Raw genomic sequence first — 16862 nt, 5'->3', positions numbered from 1 at the left:
CAATATTGCTTCAAGATGATTCGTATGATGATCAATTAATGGGAGAATATTAGAAATTGCTTAAATGTTCATGGATATAAAACATAATTTTGATCACAGTTTCCCACTTTTGGTTTTTCCATTCTCTTGTACTGTAGACAATTCGAGTTTAGGGATCCACCTCAAATTTAAGGGAACATGGATGAGTTAGACATATCAGTTTTATAAATGTATATTGTTTTCCTAAATAAAAAACAATACCTGCAACAAAAACAGTATGGGAAAAATAATTTTGCCATCAAAATAATCAATTAGACATTAACTACAAACAATACAAAGATATTAGACAGCATACATTTTCTACTGTTGATTTTGCAAATCCGAGTAATACATGCACAGAAGGCTGCATGTATTTCTATGAACAATTTTTATACTTGTGTAAACAGAAGGCTAAAATATGCCATGTATTATTGTAATGAAATAGTTCAGGCACTCTCAACTAATTTTTGTAATTTTTTGTTAAATTGGAAGAGGTCCCTTCAGCTTTAAATTAGCAAAAGCCTGCAATCCAACCACTAACAAGTGTTCAACCAGGATTGCACTGATTCTCGTTTTATAAGGTAAGAGGGTTTGTAAAATGTTCTTGGTGTCAACTAGTGATATATAATTTGGGGTTTGCTATGTCAAAGTGATGGTTTTAGTGACTTCTGCTTAAACATAATTTTTTAGTTGAAAAAAAGTATCTTGTACAAGAAAATAAAGTCTAGACAGAAAGCGTTGTACCTGATTAAACTGTGCAAGCTAACCTGGTATGACACTCAACACACATGGATTGTGCCCAGTTTTTCCAGAGAAAGACTCGTATATGATTTGTACGTGCTTTGTCAAACTTTGGTCCCTTCAATACTTACGCGGAGGGGAACTGCAGGACACTAAGGCAGTACCCCTTGTCATGCAAAGCGTCCGACAGTCGGAAGATGTTGAAGTCATGGGACGCAACGGCAACGACGGACACTTGTGGTTCTCCCAATATGTACAGACCTGGGATCTTGGCGAGCCTGAAAAAAGTAAAGAACAAATATTAAACGCTGAAGAGTTTGCAACAAAATCAAACCAGATTATCGAACAAGATATATTCATAAAATTAAATAAACGCACCAAGCATATTTTATGAAAACATCCTAGATTAAGGCATTTCCTATATTGAATGTGTTTTCACCTTATGAAAAGCCACTGTGACCTTTGCCACTGACTATTTGACCTCCAAATCAAATAGCATATTCCTGGGCTTATTTCTAAAGCACCAAGTAACCTGCACACTTACTTATAAGACAATTGGTCAAAGTGGGCTCTAGATATCCTACGGAAAACAATCATGTAACAAGCCCCTGTGGCCCTTTGATCCTCGATCTAAAATTCAATAGGCATCTTTTTTTTCCTCAAAAGTGACCACCTTCATTGATGGTGAGTCAAAGCAGTCTCTAGCTATCATAGAAAATGCAAGAACAGTACTCATCTTATGGACTGACCAACAAAGGATCAAAACCATGGGCATGTGCGAAGAAATATACCATTATCCTTTAAAAATTGGCATAATAATGTAAGGCAAAGAATAACTAACATAAATGAAGAATCAAGTCAATTTCTGAAATACTCAGCACTTTAAATTTAAAGTTTGGAGGTTGGAACTTCCAATTGTACCATATCATTGAAAGCCCTTAATAGGATCCTAGTTGACACTAAAATACCTTAAAACATAAAATAACCTCCAACGTTTTAAGATCTTAATCTCAAACATAGTCTTACCTAAAATATTCCCAAGTTAAATGGCAAGAACAAAAGAAATAACATATTACATAATTATGCATACATTTGTGTTATATTAAGTTTGAGTTGAAAATATTTTCCGCTCATAAGCCAAAGATTTCATACTCAGCAGCAATGTATCTAGTGGTCTTGATGATTTGACGGGTGGTCTCCACATAGCCTTGTTCCCCGAAGTGCATCATGGCCGCCCAACACGAGGCGATGATGGCACCAGACCTGCTGCCTGGAATTAGTTAAAGCAATTTCAGCTTCTGCATAATTCCACCAAATCTTGGACAAGGCTATTAAAACTGTATAAACTCCTTGAAATATTACCAGAAAAATTTCCAGCAGAATAGTTTCAAAAATCTGGGCATGTACTCAAAGTCTTTGGACACTTTTTTCATGTCAGAAATTTAGATAATAAAAATCATTCTGAAAATACAGTTCCAAAAATTAAGAGACACACTGACAAAATACCTAATGCATAAGAAGCTCCTGTATTCCTGTGCATAACATATCTACATGTATGAATAAAAGCATGTGCTTGTTTACCCCACATTATTCAGTATTAATTACCAAAATATATTTTTATATATTTTTAAAAATAATTTCAATGCGTTTTACTTTGTTTTATCGAAAGGTATTCCAAGGCTGTACTTTGACCACAGTCTGATGATTAGTATGTGTTAAACTCTAGTAAGAATGCTTTATTTACACCCAAACAAAACTATTGTTATTTAATTGTCTTTAAGACATTAAACGTTGGCACAGTAAATTTGGCAAACTTAAGCAAGAACATAAAGCTGTAGATAATTGAATGATAAATAAGCAATAATGAATGAATCACTTATTTTCATAATCAATTGAATTTAAAATGTCTTTACACCAAAAAGTGCCATTTGATAATTAGACCTAGTTGTTTCCTTACTATGGTCACTTCATTAATTATCGTGTGAATCCCTTGTCTTTTAGCAGTATAATATCTATTTACCAAAATAACGCATTTACAACTGTCTTGTGACTTCTCACATTCATTTGCCAGGTTTTATGACAGTTACCAGGTTGTAAAACAAATGTGTAAATATGTCACCAGATAAAGGAAAAACGGTTCATTTGTAATAAAAATGTCCTAAAATTTATGTCATTAATTTTGTGGGTAAATCTGTGTGTCCAAAAATCGGAGTCACAAATTCAATTATTTTAGCTTAAAAACAGGGTGTCAGAAAACTTGAAGTGTCCAAAAACTTAAATTTTTGTTTACTGTGTTTGTTGTTCACTGGCCAGTAAAATGGAGTATGGTTCAGATAACGATACCTTGTGGCCAAAAAGTTCATGCTGTACCTGCAAGGGTAGGTGAGGCATAAATTCCACCTGACCAGTTGGGTTGCACAAAGAACTGGTACTTTCTGTACTCCTTGTCACTGTACAGGATTACAGACGAACCCTTTGGGGCAAACCCATACTGAAACAGGAAAGTGATTTATAATGGTGTGAGAAACACTGATGATCCTTTCGTGGCAAATCTGTACTGAAACAGGAAATTGATAATGGTGTGAGAAACACTGACAATCCCTTGGGGGCAACCAGTTCTGAAACAGGAAAGTAATTGATAATGGTATGAGAAACACTGACAATCCCTTGGGGGCAACCAGTTCTGAAACAGGAAAGTAATTGATAATGGTGTGAGAAACACTGACAATCCCTTGTGGGGAAACTGTTCTGAAACAGGAAATTGATTGATAATGGTATGAGAACCATGGACGATCCTTTGAGTGCAAACCCGTACTGAAACAGGAAATTAATTGATAATGGTGTGAGAAACACTGACAATCCCTAAGGGGCAAGCCTGTACTGAAACAGGAAAGTGATTGATAATGGTGTGAGAAACACTGACAATCCCTTGGGGGCAAACCAGTTCTGAAACAGGAAAGTGATTGATAATGGTATGAGAACCATGGACGATCCTTTGAGTGCAAACCCGTACTGAAACAGGAAAGTGATTAATAATGGTGTGAGAAACACTGACAATCCCTTGAGGGCAAACCTGTACTGAAATAGGAAAGTGATTGATTATGGTGTGAGAAACACTGACAATCCCTTGGGGGCAAACCCGTACTGAAAAAGAAAAGAGATGGACAAAGGTGTGAGAAACATTGAGGATTTGATGGGGGCAAATCCGTTCTGAAACAGGAAAGTGATTGATATTGTTGTGTGAAATAGATCATTTTAAAGGAACAAACTCGTACTGAAAGAGGAAAGTGATTGATGATGGTGTGAGAAATAGGAAATTTTAAAGGGTAAAACCCGTACTGATAGAGGAAATGTTTTATTGATGGAGTGAGAAAGTGGATAATTTCAGAATGTTGATGGGTCCTAGTCATTGTCATGACAGACGGCACTTCAGATGCTTGACACCGACATGCCAAGAACATTCAAGGTCATGAACAACAAGATGTGTTTGTGAAACACTATGTCCCGGTATATGACGTTTGACCTTGGAGGATGCCCTTGACCTTGACCCTTCACCACTCAAAATGTGCAGCTCCATGAGATACACATGCAAGTCAAATATAAAATTGCTAGCTTCAATATTGCAGAAGTGACATTACACGAGCAATTTTGACCCATATATTTGACCTTGAAGAATGACCTTGACCTTGACCTTTCACCACTCAAAATGTGCAGCTTCATGAGATACACATGCATGCCAAATATCAAGTTGCTATCTTCAATATTGCAAAAGTACTCATCAAATGAGCGATTTTGGCCACATATATTTGACCTCTGACCTTGAAGGATGACCTTGACCTTGACCTTTCACCACTCAAAATGTGCAGCTCAATGAGATAAACATGCATGCCAAATATCAAGTTGCTATCTTGAATATTGAAATATTGCAAAAGTGTACATTAAATGAGCGATTTTGACCCATATATTTGGCCTTTGACCTTGAAGGATGACCTTGACGTTTCACCACTCAAAATGTGCAGCTCCATGAGCATGCCAAATATCAAGTTGCTATCTTGAATATTGAAATATTGCAAAAGTGTACATTAAATGAGCGATTTTGACCCATATATTTGACCTTTGACCTTAAAGGATGACCTTGACCTTTCACCACTCAAAATGTGCAGCTCCATGAGATACATATGCATGCCAAATATCAAGTTGCTATCTTCAATATTGCAATAGTAATTGCAATTGTTTAAGTTGGCGCAAACCAACCAACAGACCAACAGACAGGGCATAAACAATATGTCCCCCACTACTATAGTGCAACTTGAAATCATATTGTATGAATAATGAATTTTTTTATAAAACAAGATAGTTTAGCATTAATCTTATTTTTATGATCTGCTGAATTAATAAAAGGCTAAAACATTTGTTTATAAAACATTAATTTTCAAATTACATAACATTGGGACACCTATTACAAGCCATACCTGTATAGGCCAAACATCCCTCAAAGTTTTCTTAAGGAAAACCATGGAGGCAAAGTATCAATATTAAGTGATGACCCATGCATATAAAAGATATTTATCAGGGGAATATTAAAACATGGTTTCACTTAATCTATAATCAATATTGAACTGACAAATACTATAGCCTACAATTTAAAAAATAAAATTGAGTGGAGATATATTTTTCAGCTCAGACGCCAGAATACCTTGTAAAAGTGCATTACCGTAGACGTCAAGTATTCAGACAATCAAATACAAGCAGTCATAGTGCCGAATCTCATAAGGTACCTTATGTGTATCAGCCGAGATACTGGTGATTCCGGGCACGCGGAAGTCCACCTTGGGAACATCAAAACCAGCCTTCTCCATGAACGGAATGAGAAATCCACCTAGACAGCAGTCAGTGTGAACCGGGATGCCATATTTCAAACCCAACTGTAAAATGATCCCGACAAAATTGTAAAAATATTTCACCATTGTCAACCTAGACAGCAGTCTGTGTGAACTGGTATCCCAAATTTCAAGCCCAACTGCATCATATTAAGGACCAAGTTGTTCATAAAATGTAAGTTTTGTTAAATTATAGCTATGATATTGTTTTTTTATGCATAAAGATTTTATATAATCATCAGTGAATCAATCTCTCACCACATCAGAACAAAATATCATTTAGTTCTGAGGAATTTTGCGTTAATAGAGAAGTTCATGCTAGTTAAGCACGTGAAGAACAAGACAATTGTCTCCACACTTTAGTCTTGGTTTTTTTTAATCAACAATAAAAATTTTGAAGAACCGGGTCCCCATGAAAAATGTAACACATAGGAGCCTATCTGACATGGATCATTTTAAAGTACAGCCAGAAAGAAAGATTTTAAAACAAGAATTATGCTAACTTTTGGTAGTAATTTTTTTAAAGCATAAAATACTGCTCTGGCATTGGTTACTGCAAACTGTGACAAATGTATTGAAAATAATATGTTTCTTCAAATATTTTATTCCATCTTGGCAGAATGTTTTCCCTATAACTATAGCCAAACTAACTGGCAATGTCGTTTTCCCAGAGTGAGGCTATTATAATGGCTGACACAACTTACAGCTGCTATTTCTTCCATAGGATCCACAGAGCCGTGTGGGAAACCAGGCGCAGACCCAACCAACTGAAAGTGACACGTACAAGATTAGTTTAAACTAGGGATGGCAAACCTAAGCAAATTCGTAACCGGTTAACCTGTTTCGATATTCGAGCGGTTAACCGACTGTCGTATTGACACATAAATGAAAAAAAAACTTCCGAAAAACGTATACGTTTATAAACAATTACATGTCTATGCAAATTTACTCTGTCCTGTTGATTTCTTGTAACCTAATTACTGAAACCATGTTATCAATTAAATACTGTTTATTTACAAATTGTGTTGGTCCTTTAAATTGGGAATATACATTTGGAATCCAATACTTAGTCATTTCTGAAAGTAATTTCCGACATTGTTTACATGCTTGTCGGTGAACTGTGATGTTTCTCTGTTGTAATATTACCTTCATGTCATTTACACATATTTTTTGTTCTACACCTTGACCAATGAAAGCTAGTGAAGAATTCGAATTATGTTGTGTTTTATTAACACTCATTATCCTTTAAGAATTACGTGCATTAACAGTTTGCTCATTAATAACAATTGTCAATAAGCGTAAATATATTTTACAATGGGCATTGTGGTTTCCTTACCTCTGTTTTTAAGGCCTGTTTATACTAAATGTCTTTATTAGGGTGTTTAAGTTTGCAATAGTTGTTAAAACAACAGTGATCGGGTGTAATCACAGTGTCCAGCTTTATTGATTTTATCAAGCAATGGTAGTCAACACAATGGCACAATAAAACCTGTTCATTAATCCGCTGCATCCCGATAGTTTACAACTCTAATTTGCTTTTGATTCGCATGGGGCATCACGGGGTGGTTTACAAGTAAACATTTATGGATGTAAACACACTGGGAAGTGATTTATTTTCAAATAACTTTTACAAACAATTCATGTTAAGAATTTCAACCAGTGTATACAAGACAGTGTTTATGTTGCTTATGGCAATGTGAAATACATCAGAATTACTTTATTTAATAAGCCTGTGTTCTTGGCCAAATATTCTATGTGTATACCATTCATTTACACAGTTATGCTGCACGCAAAGTTAAATTTTGGCACCAATTTCAGAGGACATCTTGGTCCCAAACGTGGACACCATATCCACCAAACCATTGCGAGCATGGTATTTTGTATTAACCCTTTGCATGCTGGGAAATTTGTTGTCTGCTAAAATGTCGTCTGCTGAATTTCTAAAATTAGCATTTTCTTCGATTTTTTTCAAAGAATATTATCAGAATAGCAAACAGTTTGGATCCTGATGAGACGCCACGTTCTGTGGCGTCTCATCTGGATCCAAACTGTTTGCAAAGGACTTAAAAATTCGGTTCCCGCATTGAAAGGGTTAAGGGTTTCACTTACCATGCATGTATTCTTGTTGATGGCACTTCTCATTTTACGGACATTCACCTTGCATGTTATTGGATCGACCGGTATATGAGTTATCTTCATGTGAAACATAGCTGCTGCCTACAAAGATATTTTGTTATTTCAACACTTCATGACTTATATATGAATGTTATTTTTGTGTAATTGGTGTACTTTTTTGAAAGCTAGTGAAAATTGTTTGCAAATTGTGGATGCACATTAACCCTTTCAAATACTATTTGCAAGTATAATAAAAATAGAAAAATGTTCCAATACAAATTGCATGTTTTATGTCGACAAATCTTGAACACTTATTGAAATCAGTGGTAGTTTTTTTATTGCAAACATGACAAATAGTAGTAATAAATTACATTTTTCCAAATAATATTCAACAAAATAATTCAATTAATACCTAAGTGGAGGCATTGCATGCAACCATATAAGAAATAAAAGCCATTTGTTCAAAGAATCAAAACTTTATTAACGCAGGTACTTTTTTACCTAAAAAAAGCAGCTGGAATAAGGTATTGTCCCCTATGACCATCGGTCGCAAGCTATGAAAATTTTGTCACAAAATAAAAGTTTGCTCCCCCAAAATACAGGCTAAAGATAACAGCATTATAACAAAGTAACAGAAGAGCTGTGATCATAATTAACAACACTGACCTTATCAAAGGCTGCATGAACTGTTGTGGGTACAATCCTAAAACGTAAACAAAAAACTCATAGACCGCAAATAGCATTCACAATTTTTTGTATTAAAAGGTGAAATGAAACCTTACACACTATGATTGATTAACAAATGCTGTCAGAGGACAGCGCGCTCGACAATTCGAGTGCTTGAAAGTATAACGTAAGCCATCATTGGGAAATTGTTCATATTCGATAATTTATTAGACAATCAAAAATAAAAAAAGGAAAAAAAAAATAATAAAAAATGGGGGGGTGGGGGAGGGGGGGTAGGGAGGGTGAGAGGGGGATATAATGTGGGGTGTGGTAATATATTAGATGATGTATAAAAAAAAAATATTGGGGGGGGGGGGAGTTGGGGGGGGGGGGGAAGGGATTCTGGGTAGGGGCGTGGGGTATTGTTTGGGTGGAATACATTGTGGTATTCAGGTAAGTGTTGTTTTGTCAAAGTTATAATAAAATGTGATCATAAATAAAGAAGTTATGGCAATTTATGCAAAATGTTCAACTATCTAAGTGGAAAAGGGGCCATAATTATGACAAAATGCTTGATAGAGTTGTCTGCTCTTGTTAATAGGCTGGGGTCATGATGGTTAACAAGTATGCAAAATATGAATGCAATATGTCAAGGGACATTGAAAATAGTTGGGGTAATTCGCAAACTTTAACATTTGCTGCATATTCTGAGTGGAACAAGATGCGTTTGTGAAACACAATGTCCCCCTATATGACGTTTGACCTTGATGGATGACCTTGACCTTGACCCTTCACCACTCAAAATGTGCAGCTCCATGAGATACACATGCATTTCAAATATAAAATTGCTAGCTTCAATATTGCAAAAGTGACATTACATGAGCAATTTTGACCCATATATTTGACCTTGAAGGATAACCTTGACCTTGACCTTTCACCACTCAAAATGTGCAGCTCCATGAGATACACATGCATGCCAAATATCAAGTTGCTATCTTCAATATTGCAAAAGTATTCATAAAATAAGTGATTTGGGCCACATATATTTGACCTCTGACCTTGAAGAATGACCTTGACCTTTCACCACTCAAAATGTGCAGCTCCATGAGATAAACATGCATGCCAAATATCAAGTTGCTATCTTCAATATTGCAAAAGTACTCATAAAATGAGCGATTTTGGCCACATATATTTGACCTCTGACCTTGAAGGATGACCTTGACCTTTCACCACTCAAAATGTGCAGCTCCATGAGATACACATGCATGCCAAATATCAAGTTGCTATCTTGAATTTTGAAATACTGCAAAAGTGCACATTAAATTAGCGATTTTGACCCATATATTTGACCTTTGACCTTGAAGGATGACCTTGACCTTTCACCACTAGAAATGTGCAGCTCCATGAGATACATATGCATGCCAAATATCAAGTTGCTATCTTCAATATTGCAAAAGTTATTGCAAATGTTAAAGTAGGCGCAAACAGACCAACAGACCAACCAACAGACAGGGCAAAAACAATATGTCCCCCACTACTATAGTGGGGGACATAAAAATGGCCATAATTATGCCAAATGCTTGATATAGTTGTCTGCTCTTGTTTATAGGTTGGGGTCATGTTGGTTAACAAGCATGCAAAATATGAAAGAAATATGTCAAGGGACAAAGAAAATTTTTCGGGTAGTACGAAAACTTTAACATTTGCACGCTAACGCTAACGCAGGCGCTAACGATAACCCAGACGCCGGGATGAGTAGGATAGCTCCACTATATATATTTTATATACAGTATAATAGTCGAGCTAAAAATCTAATCCATCAAATGACCAGCAAAGAGTTCAGCATTTGAAATTCCTTATTACTTAAATAAAACATTACCTTGCAGAATATATTAAAGAACATGGTTTTCCATGTAACTGAATCTGTATAAATTTACAGCTTTTATTAACACAATGTCCTCGTAATATTATTTGTGCATGCACACATTAAAGGGTCTAATGTCTAATTAATCCAAGAAAAAAAGGCATTCATAGAATATTGGTTGGTTAACGAACATTCACAAAGTTTTCACCATGCGTACATTTCTGGGTATCTAATGCCTTGTTCCCTGGCCCTGTTGCGATAGGCAAGACACATCAACAGGATGCTTTCTGTTCCACCTGTCGTAATCTGCAATGAGACAAAAGTACTAGTGCATCATTCATACAACTGTGGTATTAAATGATGGCAACATGACAAATACTCCCTAAATTGTGCTGCATGTATAAAAAAGTTGATAAAAGAGTGCCACATACCTTTTTTATTTTTCACCTAGCATAACTTAATATTATAGGCGTAATTCCAAGGAGTTTAAATGTTGTAAATTAAACGGGTACTAGAAATTTGGCATATAAATTTGTGTCAACTGACAAAAAAACGGCGGGACGAAGAGATGGATAGGCTGATGGACATATTGATGGACAGACAACAACGGTGATTTAAGTGTACCCCTCTTTTCTGGATATCGGGGTTTATAAAAAGCATTATAAAAAATGACATAGCTAAATATACAGCTCAATAAAGGAATAAATATGAGATCTTTTGTACCCAAACGCCAAAACATCAGCATGATCCTGCTGAACAGTGAACGATAATTAAACACATAATTATGAGGTATATACATGTACATGTACTTGTACCCAGAGTCCTTAGAAATATTTCGAAACTGAACACATTTCTAAACCTTATTTTGTATTTTATTACTATTTAATATATTCAGAGTATAATTGGTGTATTTCTGAAATAATGACTTTAAAATCAGATTTTCTGAAATACCGGTAATGATTTTTTGTTATTTTAATTTAAGGTGGGAAAAAGTTGTGTCTCGTACACCAACAACAATGTTTTATTCTGTACTTGTGACTTCACCAAAATATGCTTTGAAACCACAAGAGGTGATCATTCAAATATCCAACATACCGTTCCACAGCTATTGCTGTCCCCGTTAAACATGTTGCAGCACATTCTCACCACCTCCGCCTCAATCTTGCGAACGTCAGGGAACATGTCAGGATGGAGTGGATTAGTCCACGCAAATTTTTTGTATGCCTGGAAAGTCATACAAACAAATACTGCTTTTTTTGTAAACGGGGTGCTATTGCCAGTCAACTAAAATCCCTGAACATTTTGCTGTTGTTAAAAAGGGAACACTGGCCTTACAAAGCTTCAAGTGTTTAAGCATTTTAAAAGCATTTACATGCATTCAAAGTATCTTACAGACTGCAAATAAAACTTGTGTTTTTTACATAAAATTCAGCCCATTTACATATATGAATGTATAAAAGCTGCACCCCTTGTTTATATTTAGAGAACATTTACCCTTTATAGAGTATTAATTTTCTATTAAGGTCCCTATGTTACCAAGCGTGTAAGATTTCCTTCAAGATAACATATTTACCTCTGCATTTGACAATCTAGCCATCAATATCATGTTTATTATATGGCCTTTGTGCATGTCTGAGTGTCGAGTTTGTTTTGGTATTTTTAACTATCAAAACAAGTATTATGAGATTTTTACGTTGTAACGTAGTGTAAACAAGAGGGCCATGATGGCCCTGTATCGCTCCACTGTTTTTTCTTTGCGAAGAAAATGTGCAATGCGCATGGGTTGAAATGTACTCAAGCATTTGACTTTCTCTTTCTATCCCTAGTCCCACTGGGGGTTTAAAGTTGGAAGGGTGAGCATTTTTATATATGGAAAAAGTTACTACAGTGTTAACTAAACAGACTTAAAAGCCCAGGAATTGTTGCACAGGTCCTTTGCTTATAACGTAGGTACATTTATCTCTCCAAAAGATATTGTCATTCTTTCTATGTCACATATTTTTAGATGCTGAAGATCAAATCTACGCATATGATTTGAAACAGATTCACAAGACCCATAGTAATCAAAATGCCTTAACCCTTTACCAAACGACACATTTTGGACTTTCCCAATTTGAAAGAGGTTGCAGACGTCAATTAAATTAAAATGGAATATGAAGGAAATTATCAGGTAGGGTAGAAATCATTGTGATAAAAGGAGAAATTGCTCATCAACCCACACATCCCTAAGACCAACAGGCCTGAGAATATTATGATAATCTAAAGATTATTTCTTTATATTTATAAATGTATTTAATTAAGTAATACATTTGACTTCTAAGATCAATTCATAACTTATATTAAGAAAATTATAAAATGGTCAGAAATATATATGGATTGTTGAGCAATTGACAATCATATCCACAATTCATGAGTCACGATTCACAAATGGAACAATGAATCATTAGTGATTAAAAAGCAGCATATACGATAGTAAAGAACATTGCACTTCATTAATTTCAACATCTTCTCTTGGATACAAAGTTTGAGTTTACTGTGCAGTGTCATATATTGACTTTTCTTGAAATAATTATGTTCATGGAAGTTGTGTTTTTAAAATCAATAACAAATTATAAAAATGGTTTAAACACTACAAAAGACATGAAATTAACATGTCATCCAAAATATTTTCATCCGGATATATGGTCACTTTCGACATATTAAAATAAAACCTGACTTTTTTCAGTTTGTAAGAAAAACATTCATAACACATGTTCTTACTTCAATGCCTTTGTAAGCAGTCACCATCTGACCTAAAATGGCACTAAATAACAGGGTTTTATCTCATGTTTTCAAGATGTTGATGTTGTTGTTGGTCACAGCCAAACGGCCGCAGTAATCTCCACTGGTAAACGTCATATGATCAGTTTTGTGAGCCCCGGGGCCGGGTCAAATTTGAGCCCAGGGGAATAATTTGAACAAATTTGGTAGAGGACTATTAGATATCACTACATACCAAATTTAGTAACCCTAAGCTCTATAATTAACAACAAGAAGATTTTTAAAGTTTGCACACAATAGGCCTTATTTAAGCATATGTTTATTTTTGTGACCCCTGGGGCAAGGTCAAATTTGTTCCCAGGAGCATAATTTGAACAAACTACGTGGAGAACTATTATATGTCACTACCTATCGAATTTGGTAGAAATAGGCCCAATGGTTAAGGACAAGAGAATTTTTTTAGTTTGCACAAAATGGGCCCAATATAAGCATATGTTCAATTTTGTGACCCCTGGGGAATGGTCAAATTTGATCCCAGGGGCTTAATTTGAACAAACATGGTAGAGGACTATAAGATGTCATTACATACCAAATTTGGTAGCCCTATGCCATACGGTTATGGACAAGAAGATTTTTAAAGTTTGCACAAAATAGGCCTTATACAAGCAAATTTTCGATTTTTTGACCCCCCAGAGCAGGGTCAAATTTGACCCCAGGGGCATAATTTGAACAAACTTGGTAGAGGACTATTAGATGTCACTACATACCAAATTTGGTAGCCCTAGGCCCAATGGTTATGGACGTAAAGATTTTTAAAGTTTTCACAAAATAGGCCTTATATAAGCAAATTTTCAATTTTTTGACCCCCCGAGGCAGGGTCAAATTTGACCCCAGGGGCATAATTTGAACAAACTTGGTAGAGGACTATAAGATGTCACTACATACCAAATTTGGTAGCCCTTGGCCCAATGGTTATGGACAGTTAGATTTTTAAAGTTTTCACAAAATAGGCCTTATATAAGCAAATGTTCAATTTTTTACCCCCCCCCCTGGTAGGGTCAAATTTGACCCCAGGGGCATAATTTGAACAAACTTGGTAGAGGCTTATCAGAAAACACTACATAGCAAATTTGGTAGCCCTAGGCCCAATGGTTATGGACAAGAAGATTTTTAAAGTTTGCACAAAATAGGCCTTATATAAGCAAATTTTCAATTTTTTAACCCCCTGGGGCAGGGTCAAATTTGACCCCAGGGGCATAATTTGAACAAACTTGGTAGAGGATTGTAAGATGTCACTACATAGCAAATTTGGTAGCCCTAGGCCCAATGGTTATGGACAAGAAGATTTTTAAAGTTTGCACAAAGTAGGCCTTATATAAGCAAATTTTCAATTTTTTAACCCCCCGGGGCAGGGTCAAATTTGACCCCAGGGGCATAATTTGAACAAACTTTGTAGAGGACTATAAGATGTCACTACATACCAAATTTGGTAGCCCTAGGCCCAATGGTTATGGACAAGAAGATTTTTAAAGTTTGCACAAAATAGGCCTTATATAAGCAAATTTTAAATTTTTTAACCCCCCGGGCAGGGTCAAATTTGACCCCAGGGGCATAATTTGAACAAACTTGGTAGAGGACTATAAGATGTCACTACATACTTAATTTGGTAGCCCAAAGCCCAATGGTTATGGACTAGATTTTTAAAGTTTGCACAAAATAGGCCTTATATAAGCAAATTTTCAATTTTTGACCCCCCGGGGCAGGGTCAAATTTGACCCCAGGGGCATAATTTGAACAAACTTGGTAGACGACTATAAGATGTCACTACATAGCAAATTTGGTAGCCCTAGGCACAATGGTTATGGACAAGAAGATTTTTAAAGTTTGCACAAAATAGGCCTTATATAAGCAAATTTTCAATTTTTTGACCCCCCAGGGCAGGGTCAATTTGACCCCAGGGCATAATTTGAAAAAACTTGTTAGAGGACTATAAGATGTCACTACATACTAATTTGGTAGCCCTAGGCCCAATGGTTATGGACAAGAAGATTTTTAAAGTTTGCACAAAATAGGCCTTATAAAAGCAAATTTTCAATTTTTTGACCCCCCGGGGCAGGGTCAAATTTGACCCCAGGGGCATAATTTGAACAAATTGGAAAGAGGTTCACCACATGAACATTCCTGAGAAATTTCATCAGAAATGGACCAGTAGTTTAGGAGAAGAAGATGTTTAAAGAACAAGATGCGTTTGTTAAACACAATGTCCCCCTATATGACGTTTGACCTTGTAGGATGACCTTGACCTTGACCCTTTACCACTCAAAATGTGCAGCTCCATGAGATACACATGCATTTCAAATACAAAATTGCTAGCTTCAATATTGCAGAAGTGACATTACATGAGCAATTTTGACCCATATATTTGACCTCGAAGGATGACCTTGACCTTTCACCACTAAAAATGTGCAGCTCCATGAGCTACACGTGCATGCCAAATATCAAGTTGCTATCTTAAATATTGCAAAAGTATTCATAAAATTAGCGATTTGGGCCACATATATTTGACCTCTGACCTTGAAGGATGACCTTGACCTTTCACCACTCAAAATGTGCAGCTTCATGAGATAAACATGCATGCCAAATATCAAGTTGCTATCTTCAATATTGCAAAATTACTCATAAAATGAGCGATTTTGGCCACGTATATTTGACTTCTGACCTTGAAGGATCACCTTGACCTTTCACCACTCAAAATGTGCAGCTCCATGAGATACACATGCATGCCAAATAGCAAGTTGTTATCTTGAATACTGAAATACTGCAAAAGTGTACATTTAATGAGCGATTTTGACCCATATATTTGACCTTTGACCTTGAAGGATGACCTTGACCTTGACTTTTCACCACTCAAAATGTGCAGCTCCATGAGATACATATGCATGCCAAATATCAAGTTGCTATCTTCAATATTGCAAAAGTTATTGCAAATGTTAAAGTTGGCGCAAACCAACCAACCAACCAACAGACCAACCAACCAACAGACCAACAGACAGGGCAAAAACAATATGTCCCCCACTACTATAGTTAAGTTAACGCACGCACGCACGGAGGCACACACGACGGACACAGGACCATGACATAAGCCCCGCTGGCCTTTGGCCAGTGGAGCTAAAAATGTCTCATGCATAGCATCGCAGCAAAATATGACATAAAACTTCATGAACGTAAACCTTTTTCAGTAATGTCAACCTTCTAATTAGTTTTTATCCTTTGTGTTAACTTAATCCCCAAACCAGGTCAACACAACTAGTCTTTAACTGCTGAATGATATTGTCATTCACAAGTTATACAGTGATACATTTAGCTTTAACAAGTTGTTAGCCACCCTTAATACATAAACTTGTTCCATACTGGTTTTGATTAAAATCAACAAATATGTAATGCTAATAAAAATAATAAAAGATGTCAAGTGTAAAATATCAGAGCCTTTCGTGTGAAACACACACAAAAACTAAGCACCACCCACAAAAATTTTCATAGAATTTACATCGATATAAAAGCAACAACCTGGCCGCTACAAAACGTCAGAAGTCATAAATGTATGTACAGGGAAAAGATATAGAAGCAAACAGGCTACAGAGTGCTAAAAAGGATCATGCAGAATAGTTGGACCAATTCCTATACTTATCCAGCTAATTTGCAAAATGCAGAGGTTTTATCAGTTTAACTTTTCAAATAAGTTTTGTAGATATAGAGTAGGAAAAGCTTATTCATCATTTTTAAAAATATATTCAATAGAAGAAAAAATCAACATTAAT

At 35.8% G+C, this 16862-nt stretch overlaps 1 protein-coding gene and 1 long non-coding RNA gene across 3 annotated transcripts in view; one reads left to right on the top strand and one right to left on the bottom strand.

The window, feature by feature from the left end:
- LOC127868532 (uncharacterized) overlaps positions 1 to 16862 on the top strand; it is a 147783-nt gene that overhangs the window by 62217 nt on the left and 68704 nt on the right. The window lies entirely within an intron of this gene.
- Positions 1 to 16862, bottom strand: part of LOC127868528 (sphingosine-1-phosphate lyase 1-like) — a 35840-nt gene that overhangs the window by 4595 nt on the left and 14383 nt on the right. For both annotated transcript variants that reach the window (XR_008044166.1, XM_052410373.1), the window contains exons 6-14: positions 11380 to 11508; positions 10502 to 10590; positions 8421 to 8457; positions 7749 to 7856; positions 6344 to 6406; positions 5538 to 5684; positions 3130 to 3250; positions 1912 to 2029; positions 891 to 1037 (exon numbers count right to left, since the gene is read on the bottom strand). Coding sequence is in view for 1 of the 2 variants with exons in the window: in XM_052410373.1 (XP_052266333.1) it covers positions 891 to 1037; positions 1912 to 2029; positions 3130 to 3250; positions 5538 to 5684; positions 6344 to 6406; positions 7749 to 7856; positions 8421 to 8457; positions 10502 to 10590; positions 11380 to 11508 (959 nt within the window). In the remaining variant the exon portion in view is untranslated. The remainder of the gene's footprint in view (positions 1 to 890; positions 1038 to 1911; positions 2030 to 3129; positions 3251 to 5537; positions 5685 to 6343; positions 6407 to 7748; positions 7857 to 8420; positions 8458 to 10501; positions 10591 to 11379; positions 11509 to 16862) is intronic.

Source organism: Dreissena polymorpha, chromosome 2 (genome assembly GCF_020536995.1).
Source record: "Dreissena polymorpha isolate Duluth1 chromosome 2, UMN_Dpol_1.0, whole genome shotgun sequence".
In the NCBI taxonomy this organism is placed as follows: Eukaryota; Metazoa; Mollusca; class Bivalvia; order Myida; family Dreissenidae; genus Dreissena; species Dreissena polymorpha.
This window is presented reverse-complemented; position numbering and strand designations above follow the sequence as displayed.